The sequence below is a fragment of the Limulus polyphemus genome, unplaced genomic scaffold (assembly GCF_000517525.1).
Source record: "Limulus polyphemus unplaced genomic scaffold, Limulus_polyphemus-2.1.2 Scaffold4160, whole genome shotgun sequence".
NCBI classification, from domain to species: Eukaryota; Metazoa; Arthropoda; class Merostomata; order Xiphosura; family Limulidae; genus Limulus; species Limulus polyphemus.
In genome coordinates this window covers 81,489-98,144 of record NW_013669770.1, presented here as the reverse complement: position 1 = coordinate 98,144, position 16,656 = coordinate 81,489, and the positions used below count along the sequence as shown (strand labels likewise).

General features: G+C 32.1%; 2 protein-coding genes across 3 annotated transcripts in view; one reads left to right on the top strand and one right to left on the bottom strand.

The window, feature by feature from the left end:
• The first annotated feature begins 1,089 nt into the window (after window positions 1–1,089).
• Window positions 1,090–6,772, top strand: LOC106470691 (vacuolar protein sorting-associated protein 33A-like). The gene is made up of 4 exons (XM_013931251.2): window positions 1,090–1,259; window positions 3,831–3,999; window positions 5,835–5,957; window positions 6,166–6,772. The coding sequence occupies exons 1-4, from the start codon at window positions 1,236–1,238 to the stop codon at window positions 6,258–6,260; spliced, it is 411 nt and encodes a 136-aa protein (XP_013786705.1). The 5' UTR covers window positions 1,090–1,235; the 3' UTR covers window positions 6,261–6,772.
• A 2,797-nt stretch (window positions 6,773–9,569) lies between these two features.
• The window catches only part of LOC106470689, a 27,077-nt gene continuing 19,990 nt past the window's right edge, over window positions 9,570–16,656 (bottom strand). For both annotated transcript variants that reach the window (XM_013931250.2, XM_022399328.1), the window contains 4 exons: window positions 15,451–15,639; window positions 12,437–12,553; window positions 12,014–12,190; window positions 9,570–11,304 (listed from right to left, as the gene is read on the bottom strand). In XM_013931250.2, the coding sequence (XP_013786704.1) occupies window positions 11,232–11,304; window positions 12,014–12,190; window positions 12,437–12,553; window positions 15,451–15,639 (556 nt within the window). In that variant the 3' untranslated portion in view covers window positions 9,570–11,231. The remainder of the gene's footprint in view (window positions 11,305–12,013; window positions 12,191–12,436; window positions 12,554–15,450; window positions 15,640–16,656) is intronic.

The window sequence follows — 16,656 nt, the reverse complement described above, 5'->3', positions numbered from 1 at the left end:
TGACAACAATAGTAAGGCTTTTAATTCTTCTTTTAAATTGGGTATTAACACACGCAACGATCAATGTGACTTTCATAGAAAACTCTGGAATAGTTTTAAGGTAAGATGATTGTTTGGAAGGTGAGGGAAAAGCACTCCTAGTAATTTATGATGGAAAATCGACAATAATTGGTGTCGCATGTTTTGTTTTTCAGGTGTCAGATTACATTTGAAATGTACTTGAATGGAAATCTTTCTAGTTAGGTCCTCTAGTCCTATTTTTATTTCTTTTTTGGAAACTTGCTTGGAAATGACAAAGTCGTATCACTTGTAGATAATTGCTGACTGAGGAGATTGAAAACAACTTGTTTCTCGGTTGTATATTATTTTTCTCAAACTATGGTGGACTTTTTTTTTTATGGAAAAATTTTAGTTTCATGAATTATTTGGGAATGTCAATGATTTACCGATTTTCTCTAAATTAGCATTTCTTATCAATTACTTTGGTTTCATTAATTTTTATTTAAGGAAGATTGTAGTAATTATTTAAATAAGTGATTGTTCAGTTATGTTGAGAGATAAGTCTGTACTTTTCTTACATGTGATATTTTCTCAGAGAGCACATTTCATATTTAAAAATTATGTTTGATAGGCAGTGAAATCTTCTAAAATATATCTTTTTTTCAAGCTGAAAGTATATAATCCATTGAACAGCAAAGCTGCAGTTACTGATATGTTAGGCCTACTAAAACCTCTAACTGCTAAGATAAGTCTGTACTTTTCTTACATGTGCTGTTTTCTCAAAGAGCACATTTCCTATTTAAAAATTGTGTTTGACAGGCAGTGAAATCTTCTAAAATATATATTTTTTTCAAGCTGAAAGTATATAATCCATTGAACAGCAAAGCTACATTTACTGATATGTTAGGCCTACTAAAACCCCCTAACTGCTAAGATTTAAGCTATGGTAAAGTTGATGAACCAATCTAGGATTTCTTTTGAGCATGAAAAGAGTAAAACTGTTTATATTTAATTATAAAAGTAGGCTTACAACAGAAAAGTTTTTGTGATGTCTTGATAACCTTATTGGCAACTTTTTTTTCTCTATGTTAAATGTTGATTGATAAACTTGCATTTTTATTTTGCAGACGTATGGATACCAGCATATTCTTACAATTAACAACTTGGAAAAAGCTGGTTTGCTACGAATACAAGGGACTAAATCTTATTCATCCATCAGAAAAACATTAAGGTTAATGGTAGATGATGTGAATGAACAGGTATGTTAGGAACTTTTTGTAAAATATTGTTCTTTTCACGATAATTTTTTGTTGTTTTATTGATAATTAAGATCATTATAGGAAGACAAAGAACAAATAATTAGTGTCAATTGAACTTTGTCATGCCATCACAAAAATATATATACAGCTTTCCTGGCATGTTTGGACTTATAAGATAAAGAAATCAAACAGGAGCAGAAACCATTACAAAGTCAGTAAAAGCTTCTCAATTGAAGTTAAGCCTAAGCCTGTTTATAGTGATTTCCACAACCTTATTATGACCTTTAAGTTGTTGAGTGCACGCCTGCATATCAAATTTTTAAGTAAAAAATGGATTTCTAATTCTACTCAAAACTGTTTTAGAAGTGATATTTTAGTATTATAAAACATTTATTTTGTGTATCTCAAAATGACAAACTATTCTAACTTTAATTTCTATGCACTTCATCGGACTTTCACCTGTAAACAATGCATTTATCCTTTGTTGTTACTTTTCTTCCCATCTCAAAGTATAGGTTTATATTTGCAAAGAAACTATCATCCCTGGAAAATATAATGATTCGTGTATTGTTTCTCAACTCACTTTCTTTCCGTGTCAGTGGGTTTATTACCACAACCCTTCGTACCACCATTTTATGATGTCACAACATGTGATTTGAATATTACTAATAGCTAGAGCCATGGATGGAAATGATTGGGTAGAAAAGACTCTAATTCAACTGTGCTAATATATATTAAATAAGGTGTACGTGTCAATAATTAGTGGTGTGTTAACATATTCGCTATCTTGAACTCCTGTAGGGGTGAACAAAGGATTCTGATGTGAAATTTACAACACTTACGAACAAACCACAGTTCTGGGATTTTTTTTATAGTTTCATCTGACACTCTTTTTCATACCTGATAATTCTGTGTCAAATTATATGTATTTGAAAGCTATCAGAATATTCTTCTGTGACATCAGATAAGATTAATTAAGCTTAATGAGCAACAACAAACTTTTCATGTGAACGAATCCTTTTTTAGTGAGTAAGATTAAGTTTATCACATTCAAACAACACACACAAACAAAATAACTTGGTATTAACTATACTTATTAGTTACGAGTTCATTTCAACCAAGGATATTGAGGGCAAAAATCACGATACATGTGTGATAAAGATAGTGATGTTACCATTTCGAAAGATGAGGTCGTAGGGTACTGATAAATCTTTCAGTTTTTACCATGTCTTCTATGATTTAGTCAGAAGCGGTGACTGCTTCAATCAGCAAAATAAAGCATCACCAGAATCATAAGTTGAAACTGATTGGATGTATAAAATACCACTTACTTAATAACAAAAAAAAAATGTAAGAAAAAAGGAAGAATTTTTAATATTTTGTCAGATAGTGTTTCCCAATAAAAGCTTGGAAATTTTACATAATTAAAGCTGAAACTAACTCTTAGAAACTTTGTAGTAAGTTTCATGCAGTTTACTTAAGTATTTCCAATGTAAGAAGGAAAAAAAAAATCCCTTCCAGTCTGGAAAGGGTTATTAAATATGAAGATCCTCTTCATTTTGGGCTGCAAACAATGATGTCAAAAATGCTGCATACTAACAGGGGTTTGTATTGCTTTTAATAGTGTTGATGTTATGATGTCCTTAGGGTACTTCTCAACTGACTTCGAGTTATGATGCTGTAGTTCTGTTTACTTTGTATAATCACTTCCTCATTCACTTTTTTTTTTGTAATTACAGTAAATTATGTACTGTAATTATGGACAGGACCATGTTTGTCCACAGTAGTGTTACATCTTTTATTTTCCAGTTGAATATAGTCTTTGAGTTGCATTCTTATGGACAGGACCATGTTTGTCCACAGTAGTGTTACATCTTTTATTTTCCGGTTGATTATAGCCCTTGAGTTGCATTCTTATGGACAGGACCATGTTTGTCCACAGTAGTGTTACATCTTTTATTTTCCAGTTGAATATAGTCTTTGAGTTGCATTCTTATGGACAGGACCATGTTTGTCCACAGTAGTGTTACATCTTTTATTTTCCAGTTGAATATAGTCTTTGAGTTGCATTCTTATGGACAGGACCATGTTTGTCCACAGTAGTGTTACATCTTTTATTTTCCGGCTGAATATAGTCTGAGTTGCATTCATATGGACAGGACCATGTTTGTCCACAGTGGTGTTACATCTTTTATTTTCCAGTTGAATATAGCCCTTGAGTTGTATTCTTATGGACAGGACACAAAACGGAGAGTATGTATGCCTTTGGAATTTTATACTCCTTCTGCTTCTCTGTATTGTCATTTGGTACAATTTCTTACTTTGTACTTTAACATATAAATATGTAACTGTCCACTTTATTCACAAATGGACCTGTCATTAGACAAGTGAAGAGAGAGAGATGGATATCTCATGATGACAAATATTCCCAAGAGCAGCTGATAAACAGTAGTTTTAGAAAGGATTGGGTCTTTCATGGTAGACTTTAAATTCTAAGGATGCTTATATAGATAATTGTCTTATTGGAAACCTAGTTTTGCAGTCAAATGTTCCATTCCTTTTCTGCTGTAGAATCCTACCGATATTGCTTATGTCCATAGTGGTTATGCACCTCTCAGTGTACGCTTAATCCAGTTTCTGGCTCAACCAGGATGGAGAGCAATCACGGATGTTTTAAGCCAGTTGCCAGGGCCAACTGTAGAAGAAATTCAACAGATTCCAGTTGGACTAAGAAAAAGAAGTAAGCATTCTATAAAAAACCTCAATCTTGGTCAAAAGTAATATACTGTTTTTCAGCAAACTGCTATTTTTATAGTAAAAAGGCTGTTTCTCTAAGTTGTAGTACGAGTCTATTGAAAATTCAGTGTAGAAATTAAAGTTTCGCCTTAATCAAAACGTAAGAATCTTTCTGGAAGGAATGGCTTGTGTGTGTTACTACATGTAGTTTATAGTTCATTGGAAAAAAAAAACTTTCCTAATACATAGTTAAATGGATAACTTTCATTAGTCAAATAATTATTGGACACATGCATTTTAGGAGTATTAGGATACCATTTATATTTCTTTATTTATTGCCTTTCAGATCAAGCTTGTGATTGAAAATGTATTTGGTTTGACAACTCTTCATTGTATCTGTACATATTTTTAGAGAGTCACATTTTAAGAATGTTTTGCATATCTTAATTCATTGTTATATTACCATAAACGTGAGCCATGATGCCATAGGTGACAAGCTTAACACCTGTGTATTTCAATCAAAGCAAATTCCCAATAGTGCAATACCACAAAGATAGACTTATGATGAACGTATTATGCCACAGCCCCCTTCTAAGGAAGGATATTCATCTAATGATAATATTAAATGAGGTTGGGCATAAGTACGCATTTCAAAGAAAGAAGCCTTTTGATTCCAGGCTTGGATTAACCATTAAACAAAATAAGCACGTGCTTAGGGCACCACAAAGTTTTTTCCGGTGCCAGATTTACCATGGTGCAGGTGAACTAGGGTCCCACAAAAGGGGACCCCCACAAAAAATTGACCACCAACATCGATTTCTGAAGAAAGAATCATTTTCAATAAATTTTTGTATTTTTCCCTTACAAGTTTTTTAAAAAAGGAATAAAAAAGTGTTGAAAATTAGCATTTTTTCCTATTGCCCTAGCTATAAGTAAATAATTTGCTTATATTATTTACTGCTATTTAGTGTTAAATAAATAAAATTAAAAAACAGGTTATATTTAATATAGTTGTGGGGTCTGGCCTGGAAGAAAACTGAATTTTTAACCTATTATTTCACATTCAGCACTTATTGAGTGTTAATGTCCTGTCGGTTAAACAATGGAAGGGTCGAGGGGGGAACCATTGTTGGGCTGTGCTTAGGGCATCAGTTGGCCTTAATCCGGCCCTGATTGTCTCCTAAGCCAGTCCAAAACAACCCCTTTTATCCATAAAGTTAAGGGTATGGTTTTGAATGAGAACCTCTTTGATCCAAAAAAGCCATTGTAATGAAGCTAAACATATCTCCTGGAGCTATAAACAAGGATTTAAAGCTGAAAAAATTCACAAAATTTCATTCGCACCTCAAAATCAGTTTATGTTCTTCATGAAAATGAGGCTGAAAAAAAAGATGCACTTCTAATGAACTCGTGTGGAGGTTTTACAAAGTTTGTAACATAAAAATTGTGGCATCAGGCATATTCGTGGTAGCTGTTTCATGCTGGAGGAAGTACCAGCATGGGACATCATTCTTAAAAAAGTGAAATTAATCCTCAGTACACAATGCAAATCAACTAAGGGTTCTTGGCTATGAACCCGATCTAGAATATGAAGCTAATCATGTACTTGTTATGCACTTTTGTTCATTTAGAGTTTCAGGTGTTTATGTACATTTGGATAATCAAATGTTCTTTTTTTAGGAATCTAAAAGTTATTGGCTAAACAAATGTCCTTTTTACATCTATTAGTGCTTTTGTTTTAATAAGTGGCTAACCAACTGATGGGTAAATCTATTTGCCGCACCTAGCCTAACTTTTAGGAGTAACTGACCAATCAAGTATTCTGTCTACATCTGTTAGGAGGATCTGGCTCATCCATCCAGTCCAACATGGAAGATCCAAAAGTTACTTTAGTGTTTTTTCTTGGAGGCTGTACTCTGTCAGAGATATCAGCTTTGAGGTTCCTCTCTCAACAGGATGATGGTGCGTATATCAGTTGTAATTTTTCTTTTTCTTCCTTTTTCCCTGATCTTTTTTTTTTTTAATTCACAATAGGTTTCCATTTTTGTTTTTCTCTTGAGAGAATGTAAAGTATGAAAATTTTAAAATTTGGTATAAAACATAAAGATCTTATTGCAACTTTACACTTTGTCAAAAAAAAAAACGTTTAACTTTTTTTTCTTTCTTTCAGCTGCAGTTGAATATATTGTTGCCACAACCAAAATTATTAATGGAGGAACTTTCTTACAATCACTTAGGGAACGTCTCAAACCACCCACATTGTAAGATGCTGAAAGTAGTATATCAGAACTATTAGGAATTTCTAGAAATGAACCTGAAAAAAGTTGACTTACATTAAAAAACAAATTTGATTAAGTAACGTATGTATATGAGCACTATTAAAGAAACTGTAATGAATAAAACGTTTCTCGAAAAATAATATAAGAGGGTGTTAATACAAGATAGATGATTGAAGTACCTATACAAGACCGGTACTTGAGATCCCGTTCATCCTTGTGGTAATATTTAAACTTAGAAGTGCTCGTTGATATGTACCTATAGTATTTGAGAATGTAAAACTAAAGAACATCACAAAAATAATCCATTCCTTATAATTTGACAGCTTTGATTTTTAAGAAACGTCGCACGTTTCCGAGTTATATTAATGATATTCCAGCCCAAAGCATTAAATTAATTTCTTAGAGCTCCTGTGACACAATGTTGTTTAGAGCAGTGACAGGCTCACTTCAGATCTGTTTACTGATTCTTCTTGGAAATAAAAGTATTTCTCACACTTATATTATAATAACTGGTAAGATTTGTAATTAAACGTTTAAAGTCTAGTAACATTATATTTAGTTTTGGATAATTACAAGGAGTTGTATTGTCTGTTATGAAAGACTGGGAGATAAAACTACTGTGAATAAATAAATGTGTACATATAAATGTAAGTTTCATAGCTCTTTGGATAAATAGACTCCGACATTACTGTAATTTCAAGTCACTGGCAATGATGTGCGACATGTGCAAATGGATTTATAATATCATTGGTGCAAAATATTCTCAAAATACTTATTTACATTTTCTATAGTAATTACATAGTATGGAAAATAGGGCTAAGTATTTGGGGTCCAAAACAGAAGCAAGATAAACAATATTACCAGAAAATCAAACAGACACTATATATATTTGCTGCTTAGTTTGTATGTATTCACTCCCCAAATAGCCAGCAGTTTTTGGGTTGAGTTCTTGACCCTATGTGTTTTTGAGAAAAAAAGACATCTATATCACGACTGTTACCCGATTCTTTAAAAAAAAAAAAGTTATACAAAGTTTAAGTCAAAGTAATGTAAACAGAGATGCAAACAAACTATTATTTTTAAGAGAAAACAGTAGGCAAAAAAAGTCGCAACACAGAGAGTGAAGACGAAAGTGGAAGCAGTCATAGTGACAGAGACTCAGATTAAATTCTAGTGACGGGCCAGAAACATTGATTAGCAAGTAATTGATTTTTAGTTTAATAATGTACAAAAAATCCTTGAGTACCTTATAATTCAAGTTATTCAACTGTTCATTATACTCTCAAAATTTGCTTATACCATAATAACTTTTACCTCTTCCATTGACAGTAATGAATGTAGGAGACAAAGAATCAACGAAGCAGAAAATTTTGAATAGTCCCTTTAAAATGTTTATTTGTTAAATGATTATTGGCTGATTCACTATGTGCAGTTGGTTCGTGGTTAGCACAATCAACATTCTAGGACAGAAATGAGGCCTATCTCTTACAGGAAACTTTCAAACCTGATAACTGTGTGATTTGTAACAGTAAATAGTGTAAATTATTGTATCAATATAAATATGAACTTCCAAAAGTTTCTACTTTTTTGTATAAGTAGTTTCAACTGTAGCTTGTCATAATTTGAGGTATTGGTATGTGATCGTTGCCATAGATTCATTGTTTTACTTCACTACATTTAATTGAGAAGCTCGCACAACAATCTTAATGGGGAATTATCAAAGTTTTGTCGTTAAAATATTTGAGGTAAGCTCTACCCATCGATTGTGCTAACTTTTCTGATCGTACAGATGCACTCAGCTGGTCTCGTAATCTCCGATTGTGTTATAATGGAATGTGGCTGTAGACGCCATAACATCTGTACATACAACCCAAGTGTCATCGTCATGTACGAATATTGCCTGCACAGTGCATGTATTGTGTAATGACAGTCAGCCAGGGTCAACCGTTAAAAGATTACCAATATCAGTAAGTTAATAGTATCTAATCTTGGAAACTATGATATTAATTTCATGACCACTAAATAGGTGCTCATTATTAATTGGTGAAAACTTAAAAAATGGAGAGATGTTTGTTTGAATTTGTTTCAGTACCTCATGTAGAATACTTTACAGGCCTATGTTATAGTGTACATAATGGTTGCAAAAAGTTTCAGGGTTAACATTGTTTTCATCTTTCATTTATAATTATATCATATACTGTTTTCTTTTACTTTTCCATCCAAACATTCACAACTTTTAGATATGCTTTTGCTAGAAAAATAAAAACATCGCACACGAAGTAAACTTAAACTGTGTGGCATCATGTTAGAAACTGTTGTGTTGATAGTGGTTGGAAATTTTCGGGCACCCACCTGAATTACCCATCCTGGTAGATTTTTGGTACCCGTTCAAATGATATTTGCTAGCATACTACCAGGAAGTTCAGTGTGGAATTTAAAAATTTGGGTTCAAAATTTTGATAATTAAGAGCTGTTACTATATATATACTTATTTGTACAATTAATAACTCTTCCTGAACCTGTGTTTTAGTATTATTTTTTTTGTTAACATTAAATTATGACCTTTTCCTGAATGATATTGCATCGCTACTATCGGGCTTAAAATATATTTTAAACCTCACGTTCAAGTGCGAGTTCAATTCAGATTTCTTTCTTGGTAAACAAATATCAAACCTTGAGCCTTTGTTAAAAATTAAGTTTATTCAAGCTTCCACCAGACTATATATGTATGATTGTATTTTAGAATACCATTCAAACATTCATAACAAACACACACCACCCGCTAAATAAACTACAATAGTAAATAAATGCTTAAAACTTATGTAAAGAACCTGAAATATCTATCTTGTTGTTCTTCAAAGGAAGACAAAAATAGATGTATTTTAAAAACAAATTATTCAGCTTTTCTTCACAAAGCTTTGGTTGTACATGAATTCCTTTTCTTGAGATTAGCATTGCATTTTACATCAAACTGTCAGTACATTCAAATAAAAATCCTTACTGGAAAGAGAGGGCAGTGTTGGACTCGTCTGTTGGACATTTATTCCCAGGATAATAAAGGTTATCATTATAAAACAGAATATAATAACTGTTAAAGTTACAAAATTTAGGTTTTATATTGTATGTAAAATCTGCTCACAAGAGTTGATTACATGGTCTGTTGTGATTTGGATACAACTATTAGGCCTACTGATTAGTATTCTACACTTGCACATTTCATACTCTTTCATTAATTTTATAATATCCTCGTTTGTTTGTAGTTAAGCACAAAGGGCTAGCTGTTTTCTAGTGTTGTAAGTCTACAGACATACCACTGTGGGGCTTCATAATATCCAAGATTCTTGGTTGCAAATCCTTCCTAACACAACCCAAAATAAAAAGTCTATATGTTGTTTTTTTTTACTTTAGTTCATTGCTATTATTATTATTAAAGGCGCAAAAAACCGGATGTCACACAGTATAAACTTTTACATTTCATAAAAACAGTTAAACATAATATCGATAACGTGAGAGACTTGTTAACCTACACAATTTTCTCATAATTCCTATTACATCTTCAATTTTGAATGGAACACAAAATTAAGACATTTGCCCATGGCCGAGGCTTCAATATGGACTCGTTGCGTAAACTAATCTTATGAGGCCAAGCTATTATTAGCACTCAAAACTCAGGCCGTCAGATTAATTATACAGCGTACGGTGGAGATCAGTTTTGGTGTGTGAAATTACCTTTTTTGTTTACACTTGTTAAAACTACTTCTTGAAATGTTTTGTGTAGTTCTTAAAAGGACGGTTATTTTAAAGGAAACTCATTTTTATTAACACTGACCTCTTCCTCCAAATTACAGTGTAACTAATGACCCATCACATCAGTAAAAACACTTTGATAATGATTGTTTTTAAAAAAAATTGTGTAACTTAAAATATCTCACTTACTACATAAATATAAGATTCTAAAAACATGCAATTTATCAAAAAAACAAATATGCATAATGGCAAACTGAACTCAAAGTACAACATCTAGCATAACACATAAATAGCATGAATTGTAATAGGTATTTTTTTAAACACACCTGTTACAAAGAAATGTCAAATGTTCATATTACACAATGATTCAAAATTTAGAATACAACATTTTTTTTTCTTTGTTTCTCATAACAAAACTGGCAAAAAAAAATATTGAAATAACATCAGTTTCAATGAGATAGATTTTGTCTTCTCACACGTACTACTACTAGTAATATTTAATTCTAATGATAATATTAACCAGTTGTTAGCAATGGTCAATATACTATACTACTACAGGATGAACGAAGACTGATTTAGGTTTTGTAACTTCCATGTATTTCAGAATGCAAGTTTTAAAGGAATATTTTTAATATAAATATATATATGAAATCTGATGGGAATGTACTCTGTCACCAATGAGGATCTGATTTAACAGTTTCAAACACAGCAGGAAAGCAATCTTAATTATATCTTAAGAGATGGTGCTCACCATCCAAGGATGTTTGAAGTGAATCACATAACTCTACAATTTGTTTTCGACCCTCGTATTACAAACTTGTTTACTATCACTTCTCACCACTTTCCATTCCCCCACTTAAACTGATCGTATTTCTATATGGTTAACAAATGATATTAGAAACATACTCAAAAACGATGAAACAAAATGCATGCTGTATTAGAATTCAATTATTTCAGGTGAAATAAATACTGCAACTGTTCCAACAAATTTGAAGTGAAACACATCTTTAATGATTTGTTTTTAGTATAGCTTTAAATGTTAGTGTTAAGCAGACACTCCACTCATGCCTATAAAATATTTACAAGTCATCATTTAATCATGAAATGGAAGGGTAAAAATTAATGCTTTCCAACTTTAATGGTCCAATTGGTGAAAAAAAACTTCTGTTTAGCGAGTCTTGAAGAATTTTTCTTTTACGGAGAAACCTTGTCAAAGTTCCATGGAGTCAAACTCTTCGTTAATTACTGGTTTAGGTACTGTTTCATTCGGCAGCGAAGTGTTACTGTCAAGAAATGAAAAATAACATGTTATTCCTCTGACTTCACACCAAGCTAGAGATGGCTGACATGAAACATAAGCTGACTATCGATCTGAAAACTTCAATGATAAATAACATGTTATCCCTCTGACTTCACACCAAGCTAGAGATGGCTGACTATCGATCTAAAAACTTCAATTAATACCTCACAAGGATGTTTCACAATCTGTGTATGAACAGCCCTGTGTAATATATATTAAATAAAATATGCCTTCAATATTCCATACTTGTTTAGTTTTTGATACACTGTTGGGCCAAAGTATCAGAAAGCATACATCAATCATACTTAACACGGCACATTACAATCGCTAACAATTGTAATTTTTAATTATTGCTCTTTCAAAGATAACTATCGGAAAATTTTAGCCATAACCAAGACCTGGTTTCCTTCTTTGACAAGTTTCTAAATAATTATATTCAACACAAAAGATTAATATTCTATCATATGAGGACTCGTAGGGTATTAAAATGACTTATAATTTGGTGTCGAATTAAGTCATGTTCATTATATTGGCTACACGTTAGAAATGGGCCTTGCTTGGGAAAATACCTATAAGCATTCTTTTTTTTATTACACAGTATGATAAAGGAAGAACTAACTTGAGTTACACATGTACATCTGTCCAATTTTAACTTTCATCCCACTTAACAGAAAAAGTAATAAAATCCCTACCTCTCTTCATCGTCAGTAGTAGTTGTATTATTGTTTATCTCTGCCGCATTATCCGTTGCCATAGCAACAGTAGTTGAAGTACTGTTGAAGTACTGGGAATTACTCTGCAGTAATTCTGTAGGAATACTGATAGGTTTGGGAGGTTGCCATGGTACTAAAGCTAATGACGGTTTCTGGCTGTAATCCAAAAAAACAAAACGTAAATAAAAAAAATACATAAATAATCATTTTTAATAATTTAGTGATAATATGGCATTCAACAGATTCAAGGACTTTTTTTTTTTTTACTTTGTAACTTTAAATAAAAACTAGGTATTTCAGGAAAAAAAAAAAATCAGTAGCTCAAAAACCGAGAATATAGTTTATATTTAAAAATTACTTAAAATTGAAAAACAAAAAGCTTGATTTTACAACCAAACATACATGCTCATCAAAGACTGGAAAAATGCTGCATCTTTTTCCACCATCTTTTTCAACTCGGGAGCCAATACAAGTTCCCCTTTCTCTTTAACGGGTTCCTCTGTGCGAGACTCGGCTAACCTAGAGAAAGAAATATTTCTTGAGGCTCCCTTGAAACAGAAATATCGTTACAAACAATGAATGAGGGGCATTTCTTTGTCTCTATTGGTTGATCAGAAAATCAATAATTTAGTTATGCATGAAAAGTGATATTGTACAATTAAAAAGTTGTAAGAAAGCCAGAGAAACTAACAACTTTTCTTACGTGACTTAAATACCATTCCATATTATATTAATGTAATAACTGACAGATTCAGGACAGCATCTTTCATTGCATTATTTTAGTTATAAGTGACAAACTTTAAACATGTCTTAATTTTATGAATTATAAAATATTCAAATACAGATTCTTTTATGGATACAATTAACAAAAATTTAAATGTCTATTTTTTGAAACTAAAGTATTATTCAATAGTAATTTTATTGACACTCGGAGTAAATTTCTTTATATATACAAGAGATATTATACAATTAAAAAATGGTTAAAAAAATCAGAGATGCCAATAAAGTTTCTTATATGACACAAATTCTGTTCCATATTAACCCTATCACAATGGGCTCGGTATAAAATACCAAGTTCGTATATATACACATTTGCACATGTTAAGTATTTATACTATAACTTTTAATGCAATTTGTGTATCTTCACAAAATTTGGTAATGATTCCAAGTCTTTTGTACAAAAAATATCAGATTTTTACTGAAGATTTGTTTGTGAATATATTGAGTCTGTTTCATTACTAGTCTGAATGTGTAGTGATTTTCATGTTAAGATCAAAAAAACTATTCTTCAAAAAAAAATCTCAAATTTCTTTTGTGTAATCCCTGAAACCTCATAAATGCATTTCAAACGTTTTTGTTCTTCAGTAAAACTTTAGAGTTTCTGTTATTTTCTCTACCCTATCTCAAAACGGGATGGGTAAATTTGACCGACCTCGTAACTACCAAAAAAAAATCTAAATTATAATTTTTTTCTTTCTTGAAGGAGTTCAAATTGTAACAAGAAATTACATTCGTTTATCCTAAATAGCTTTAAACTCGTAACAGTGTACTTCTACTAACACTTGAATTTTATTATTTTATTGCTCTTTGAAACACTAACTACTACCATTCATGCCATTATAATTGTAAATCACTTAGGGAATGTGAAGCTCATGTTATGCTATTGAATTACATTACCAACAAGCTACTCTAAGCTGCTCACTTGCCTCGTAAAACATTTTTATTACATTATTATTATAATTTTACCTAAAGTGATCCTTAATTTTACATTTTAGTTACTTTTATAATAATGAATATGAAAAACAAGAAATAAAGTACTTTCCAAGGGTCTTCTTTTTTTTTTGCTGTTTACTGTTGATGACACTTAACCCTACTTTTTTTTTTATACAAATGGTAGTAATGCACTGAGAAATTGATAATTCTCTGTTCCGAAAACAACGTAATATAATATCAATGTCATTTGAAAGATGAAAACCTTGCCTTCCTATTGGTTATACATAATATAATATTAAGTATAAGAGAGAACTATTAACAAATCGTGAAAGAGGGGATGTGATAGGTGGGTGTGTCAAGAGGAGTCTGATTTTCTATTTGATGGCTCAATAATCAAACAAGATTGAAGGCTATAAAAATAATGGTTTGTCTGAGCAATGGCAATTTTATGGTGAAGAATTTACTTGAAATTTTGTACTTATTGGAGGGATGGTAAATAAAATAGAGAAGAGGAGATGCCTAGAGAAAATGTGTCATATTTCTCACACTAGGGGAAATTCAGAATTTTTGAAATATTGCCTTATAAAATTAAGAACTTAAAACTTATACGCTATTAAAATATTGATCATTAGCTACGATTTTATGCTATACTAATTGGTATAACATAAACCAAAAGTAGTTTAATTAAGTTTTGAAAATAACTTGCTAAAAGACCGTGATATCCACAGTTAGACCTACCCGTTGAGAAAGGGTTAACCATATTATTTTGTTCTTATAAATATATATAACACATAACGTATGGGAGTAAATGTTGGCCAATGCAGAAGAAATGTGTAAATGCTACATATGACAGAGATGAGAATGTTATGGTAAATGTGTGGAATTACCAGGAAGGACTAAATTTGCACCACATATATCTGAGAAAGTGTAGGTGTGACCATGATAACAGAAAGGATACAAGGTAGTCACCTCTGATGGTATGGACATATCACACGAAGACCACAGGAGTACATTGGTAGCCTAGTCTGATCAAAGGAAACTGAGAGCAAACAACCAAAAAAACAGATGATTTGACACTATTAGAAAGTTTAGGGAAATGTAGAGTGTTGAAGAAAAAGATGCCACGATGGATCGGAACAAATGGAAGCAGGAGACCCGTAACACAGACCCCATATTCAAATGGGATAAATGCTACAATAATAAATAATAATATATATATAAAGCATGGTTGCCAGTCTGTCTGCAGTCTTCATGTCACAAGTTATGAGGAAATGGTTGAACCTATTTTAATAAAATCTGGTAAAGAAACTTAAGTGGAATCCCCCAGACATCGAATTTAAAACGATAGGCAATCAAACAAACAGTTCTAGTTTTTAAATCATTTAATATTTTTACTATATGAAACCAATGCTAAACAAAAGTGATATTTAATTTCAGGAGTAGCATGAGTACCTTTGCTGATTGAGTTTTTTCAGATCTAAATGGGTGAGTGGTACACAGGCATGCCATCCTTTGAAGTCAACCTAAAGGATATGTTACGAAGCTCGGATACATCTGCTAGTTTACTTACAATTATCAAGTATTATCATTTTGTCAAAGTTGCATAATCTAGGTAGCTGTCACCATTATGATGTTTTGTTCCTTTTCAACAAAAGCCTTATTACATCCCTGAATAATTGTATACATGGATTTACACAGCTTACATTGAGTTCAGCTGTTCCACAGACATCATAGATTTGACAAAAGGAGGACCTATCCTAGAAGACGTTGATCTTCCATCAGTATACCCAGGTTGTTCCAGATGAGAGGTGCTATTACTTCCACAGATGTCAATCTGACTGAACCAAGCCGCCATCTTTTCTTCACTGATATAAATTTTATTAGGTCTGAATCTGAAATACAGAAACAAGAGCCGAAAACTTATGAAATCATGTTTGCAATTGCAAAACAACAACTAATATTTTCTATCCCCTGTTTCTAGTACACATGAGTTATACAAAACCTTTTTTGGAGTACCATGAAACAACTTGGAGCTCTGTAAAAAAAGCACCATAAAACTACTTTTTTTTTTAGTACGAGTAAAATAAACAGAAATATGTGCTAAATACTAAAGATTTTAATGCATTTTTACAGTGTACATTGATGAGTGATAACCTCAAGTGGAAACAAGTTGGCACTGTTACTCGCCACTTTACTACGGGGCTAACTACTCGAAGTGCAAAATTCCCTGGTTCGTTCTTCCCATATTTTCATGGAAATGTATATTCATAACTGTGAATACAATAGTCACATTCACTGTACCAGCCTGAATGTAGCCTGCAGCAAAGAAGACCAAACTCTTAATATTGTATAAAGTTGTTTCAAATGAAAAGATGTACAGGCATTATTTTTTTAACCAAGAAAACTTTGAAGATTCTAATAACTTTTGTTACTTTTTGTCATTAGTTTGGTAGAAACTTATTTAGCCTTCCATGCTTTCCATGAATGCAACACATAGATAGAGGTTCAACACTGTGTGGTAAAAAAGTAGGTAAGGCCAAACTTAAAATATTTTTTGTTTGATGTTGTCTACTCACCCCACTGAGGTATGGGTAGGTAGGTAGACTTTTTTCTTTTCCCCATCAGGTTGCCAGCAGTAACAATTGCCAAAGGCATGAGGACTCTCTGGAAACTTTTTAATAAAGGAGTCACAAATGGTGCATTCTCAATGCTTAAATGATCATGCAGGAATATATAGTGACAGTGCAGTGTAAAACTAAGCTAGTTCTCTGAAAAACCAGCAATACCGTTACTCTGCGTCCTGGGAAATGGCTCACATGTTTACGTTCACTGTGCTTATCCTTTTGCGCATTTACCAGACGTGTAATTCGATGACGAAGAACCCACTTTGAGACTAACAATGCTTGGAA